General features: G+C 49.7%; 1 protein-coding gene across 1 annotated transcript in view; it reads left to right on the top strand.

The window, feature by feature from the left end:
- The first annotated feature begins 3,767 nt into the window (after positions 1-3,767).
- Positions 3,768-6,000, top strand: part of LOC116948913 (phospholipid phosphatase 3-like) — a 65,878-nt gene continuing 63,645 nt past the window's right edge. Inside the window, exon 1 of the mRNA XM_076071888.1 lies at positions 3,768-4,786. Coding sequence (XP_075928003.1) covers positions 4,558-4,786 — 229 coding nt within the window. The 5' untranslated portion in view covers positions 3,768-4,557. The remainder of the gene's footprint in view (positions 4,787-6,000) is intronic.

The following is a 6,000-nucleotide window of genomic DNA, read 5'->3' as shown; positions in this document are numbered from 1 at the left end:
TGGCTCAACCTGAGGGCTGAGTAAATTCTGGTTGAACTAATAAAAAAAACACTCACAACATGAATTACGAATACTGCCTTATATAATGGGGCCCCCACAGTTTTGGCAGATAATAGGTTAAGATAAATTAGGCACTTTTACATATCTTCACATCATTATCATCATCCATGGTTAATCCACTTCTAGACGAAGGCCTCCTCCAAACCGTCACCGCCTCTCACAAACCTGAGATGTAATAATACAAGTGATCATCCATGTAGTCACGTGAACATTTATCTCCAAACAAAATGAGATTTTTTTTAAAAGTCCATTTGCCCTATTGGCCTTCTACACCTGTGTCAACAAGCAGCAGTTGTTTAAGCAAATAAACTTTGCAGCGGTTTCGGCCTTCTGGGTCTCATCAGCAGAGTCAAGCTTGGTAAATAAATGCTGCGGGATCACTGGATGCCAATATCGACAGCATTTACCTAACAAGACTCTGCTGATGCTGATGAGACCCCAAAAATATCGAAACTCCGTTAAGAGAGAGTTTGCTTTCAAAAGCAGAGATGCTGCTCGATAATATTTGGTCTAAAAAGCCAAGAGGCTGATTTACTAAAAAAAATGTATGTCTATATATATGAGCGTTTACCCATACAGGCTATGGGTTTGGGTACAAATCTAATTAGGCTGGTGTGTCAGGCCCGCCAGGTCGCTCAGTGCATCACCACAAAGCATTAGCCAGCTTATTTCCGCGTCTTATTTAATTACCGGCGTGCCTGGACTTAATGTATAACGCTTATCTGCTCGTATTGTGCGTGTGTACCTTGTCATTGTTGATCCTGAGGATTTCTTTTTAAGGAAGAAAAAAAAACCGTCCATATAAGGAGCGCGGATGGATGTACTGTTGTAAATGAGTGACGTCGCAAACGCGCTAAACGATGAGTCGCTCAGGCTCAGGGGATGTGATGGGTGAGCGACTATCAGCACCCAGCCTTGTAGGCCTGCATAGTAACTCATTTAAGCTCGCCGATAGTAAATTTGACTCATGAATGTACACACGTCATATATAGGGGATGCTGCCGTGGTTTGATGACTAGCACACACTCGACTCGCTGTGGAGATCTTTTTTATAAGCCACCTGGCCACAAAGGAAAGCTCAACGAAGTGGGTTATCACGTAGAAATGTCTAGCGGACAAATACTCTCGACGCATGCTTCTAAATGTAGAGGGGAAATCGGGAGGGCCGGGAAAGAAAAATTCACGAGACCACGCGGAGAGAGACACATGCATACTCCAAATATACAGCAGCAGGCGTCAGCATCGGTGTCGAATCCACTACCCCCTGCATACCAGGTGAGGTAGGTAACATCTCACCACCGCGGCGCCCCTGCATGTCAACATATACAGCATCGTAGCATAATCCAGAGATCGACGGTTTCGATGCCATCTTCCGGCGCGGCGATCGAAACATTTGGACAAGTCGCAGAGTGTGGGTACTGGCACGTCTCTCCAAGACTAGTGGCCAGCGAAAAGAGTAGGCCACACATCCTCCAGAGGGGCTATCTGATGTTCCCTCTCATGCAGTGTTCTTCATTGCAAGGCTCGCGGGCCACTGGCGACCACTGATGGCCTTTCGTGAGGCCCCTGGCGTGTGAAAAGCACCCCCATCATCATCATCATCGTGCTGCTGTCAAACCCCCAATGGTTTGAAATGTGTGGCGGCCCTCACACCGATGATGTCTTATCGGCGAAGGTGCCCCCCCCCCCCCCCTCTCTGAAAATGAGTGAAGAACGCTGTCCTAATGGATGCGTTTCCGGCAGAAGAGGCATCAAGCAGGAAATTTCAGGGCCGCACCTTTACCTTCTACTTTATACGATGCGCACACATCAGCAGTTCGTGTGCAGGATGATAAAATCGCAGGAGTTATTTAGATGGATTGTGCGGTGGTGGGGGAGGGGGGGACAACTAATCTAGCAGTGGATTGAACAAGGAGCTGTAAAATATGGTTCGACTACCAAATGGTGTGCAACCTCAGCGTATACGAATATATATTTATTTAATTCTCCACAGCAACACATTGAGGTTTGTGTAGGCTATTGCTTTTCTGTGCGTTGAACGAGGTACTATAGTTTATATGGAGTTCTCTTACCAATAACATCTGGTAGTACAGCTGCATTTGTTTAACACGACCGACCGTTGATGAGACGCAGCACAAGTCGAAACCACTCCAGGGTTTTCTCGCTTTATCTGGAAAGCCGATAGGCTGATGGACTAAAACGTGGGCGGCGTGGGGGAGAGATGTTAACTCCCTCGCCTGGTATGCAGGAGGTCCTGCGTTCGATCCCGACCCTGACGCCTGCTGTATATTTGGAGTTTGCCTGTCTCTCTCTATCTCTCCCCGCGGTCGCGTATTTTCTCCGGGGTCCTCCGGTTTTCCCCTCCACGTTTAGAAACAAGCGTTCAGAGTATTTGGCTGCTTCAAATGTCCACGTGATAAGCCACTTCGTTGAGCTATCATCTGTGATCAGGTTGCTTCTGAAAAAGAGCTACGTAGCTCAGTGGGGCCCTACCTGGTAAAATAAATAAATAAAGGTATCAATATTTGTACAGTATGTATATGTGGAGTGACAGAAAACGAGTTCTGATTACGTTTTGTGCAAATCCGAAGCAATGATCGCATAACACGTATTGGAAACGGGTAGTTACTCAACTTGGGGGCAGTGACAATGGCCTGGTTGTTGAACAGGTTCACAGTTCGAACCCAGCGGCCGCCCTGATTATTGCTGCGGGTGTAATCACCGCAACGACGATACGCGCAGTCTGCCTCATAGCCGAAGTTAAATATCCCCTTGACGTCGTTCGCGAGAGCAGGGGCCACATCGAGTGTCGGTGTCATGGTCCAAATTTGGCAAATTCGAAAATTACCCGCAAATTACTCTGTTGGGTTGGTGCGGAGAAATAATCCCCCCCCCCCCCCCCACGTCATTCTTGCAAATGAAACCATCTCGGATAAACAAAATACATTTGAACGCATATGAAGATATATCGATTAATATCGATTAATATTGATTATTACGGGAAACCCCAGGAGTCTTTCTTTCTCATGGAATTAAAAAATCAACCGACAAAAAAGACAACTGCGTCTTGCGTTTGATAATACATTCGATGGCATGGGAGTTGCTTGGTATTCGTCCTTGCCTCCTCTGTGCTCGGTTATGTGATGAGCAGAAGATTACACTTCACCACAGAAAAATAAATAAGCAGACAATGTCCCCTTCATATGTTCGTCTCTCCAAACACAAACATTAATTATTTCTTACACAACGCCTTCTGGGGGATGCATAACGTCAGCATAATTGATTCAATACAAGCAACCTCTGGACCGGTTTCGACATTGTCTCTCCAGCCACACTCAGTGTCTCTTCAGTCAGGCTTGCTTGAATCAATGCTGGTGAACTTGGACCCATTTTTACGATATAATAAAAAAAACAATTCATGACTCTAAATAAACACAAGCGTCTTTGGGCAGAATATAAATCACACGATAAAAAAAGCGGGCAATATGCGTCAAGTCATAGCTAGGGCGACTCTTTCATTTTTCCACGAGTAAAGGGAATATCCGCACGTGCCCTGGTGCGTTGTTGGGACAGGATACACCGCAGTCCCATCGCCTCTCAATCCCCCCCCTCCTCCTCCCACCACCACACAATCGTGAATATCTGGCTCGGAGGCCGAAGTTCCGCCCCCTCCTCCACCGCTTAAAGCTCGAGTGGCTGCTTTAGAAGCAGTGGGAGGAGCGGGCTGTGTTTATATGTATGGGCGAACCACTCCGAAGAGTTTCAGCGATTCCCTCCGTTGGCTCAGTCGGATACCCGTGGAAGAAGTCGCCCTGGGCTCGGCTGTAAACACGGTGGGCGATATAAAGACGGGACTCGAGGGGAATTCCTGCCGGGTAAATCGGCGAGCGATCCTTGTCGCCAGATTGAGAGCGGAGTGGTGCCACGTCTGTGTTGTCGAGCGGGCAACACGTCGTTGTTTCGTCGAGCCGTGCACGGGCGCGGTGCTTCCAATGAAGACGGGCGGCCACGGATCTCCCGTAGGGTAGCGTCACGCCGCGTCGCGCAGTGTTTCAAGCGGAGGAGCCCGCCAAGCGAGAGCCGAGTTCGCGGGCGTCTCTCGGCACGTAAAGCCGAAGCAAGGCTCCTCTCATCTCACCATCTCACCGTCGTCACCCAACTACGATCATCATCTGTGTTCCACCACCACCACCACCAAAGCACCACCATCTCACCATCTCACATAATCATCGTCTTTCACCCACCACCACCACGGCCTCGTCAATCAAGCACGGCCACCAGCATCATCGCATCACGCAACCACCACCATCATCATCATCTCATGATCCAACCACCATCACAACATTCAACAACATACAACAACCACCACGACCACCTGCCACCAACACCACTATCATCCTCCAGCCACCACCACCACCACCACCGTCTCACCATCTAACAACCACGGTCTCGTCTAGCCAACGCGATCGACGTCCGTCCCGTGGCCAAAGCGAAGAGATGCCGGGGCCAGGGTACAAATACGACAAGGCGGCTGACGGGGACTCGCAGGGGTCCGAGAGAGGGGAACCCGGAGCAGCATCATCATCATCAGCAGCATCATCATCAGCAGCAGCATCAGCAGCAGCAGGGAGCAGCAGCCCCGGCGAGTCCACGACGAGGACACCCGCGCCGCCCACGCGCGGGGTCCACGGTGCCGTGGCCATCGACGTCGCGTGCGTCTTCCTGGGTAAGTAGGATGATGATGATGATGATGATGATTCACGATCGACTGATTGATCGATTGATTGACAGGCCCGGTTGTCAATCCACTGCTGGGTGAAGGCACGCCGGGCCAAGTCGTGGAGGTTGTTTGATTAAAAATATATATATGCGTAACCCAGATGTACCCCCGTTGCCGGATACAAATTGCGCAGTGCGCTAACCACTGCTCCGCCGCTTTACCCCTCATCGCCTTGGCCGACGGTGCTCTTGTTTATTTAATTGAGAGCGGTCCACCAAACTCATTTCTTGGGTCGCCGCAACGAGGACCGGTGGTCTACCACGTGCACTCCGCGCAGATGTTAATGCATTGCAAACACGTTGGCACGCGCCTGCCGATTGCTAAACACACCCGGCGTGATGTAGAGAGCGCAGCATCAAGATTGCGATGATTGAATCCGACGCTCTACTACCATATCACGCACGGGCACACGCAACACGTGGGCACACAACATGTGCCAGGTCGCGCCTCATTATTGAATGGGCGTTCATCACTGCCGGACGCGCGAGGGAAGTGATCAACAATAATTGGTGCGCGTGCAGCGTGTGACGACCAAATCTCTTATTGGACCGGAGACGATTGGTAAATGTAAATCGTCCTTGCTGGGAAAACTGCCGCGGGGTAATACTTGGCGTCGGGACGATGAATGATCTTGTTGCTTATCAGGGAGGGTTCTGCCAAATCGGACTTCCACGCTTTGCCAGAATTGCACTCGTGAACGCGCAGGGACAGTGTATGCTGAGTTTTGGAATAATTCAAAAATATCCATCAGTATGCATCATCGCAACAACGTTGTACAGTATATAATCGAATGTTGGCGATGGGTGGACTTGGGAAGCCACGTCTGTTAACTATCTGTTAACTAAATATACCTGTTCACGTTGCACACGCACGGGCGAGCCTGTGTGGATTGTCCTCGTGAATTGATGATATCAAACCTGCCGAGTAACACGCACGCACGTTTTATATTTTAATCCACGACGGATGAAGCCAGTAGACGATCTCTCAATCAAAGCCAAACACAGCTGCACATCGTTTAACTTTAACGACCCACTTTATAGGTATCACCCACACACGTGCGGTGTATGCTCCAGTCAAGTTCGAGTTCAGTTTCCCGGCCCCCACGGCCATCATCGGTGGCGAGTGATGCCGCAAACCGGTGGCCGGGCACACACCCACAC

The sequence above is a fragment of the Petromyzon marinus genome, chromosome 35 (assembly GCF_048934315.1).
Source record: "Petromyzon marinus isolate PM22_M1 ecotype Great Lakes invasive population chromosome 35, UKy_Petmar_22M1.pri1.0, whole genome shotgun sequence".
Lineage (NCBI taxonomy): Eukaryota > Metazoa > Chordata > Hyperoartia > Petromyzontiformes > Petromyzontidae > Petromyzon > Petromyzon marinus.
This window is presented reverse-complemented; position numbering and strand designations above follow the sequence as displayed.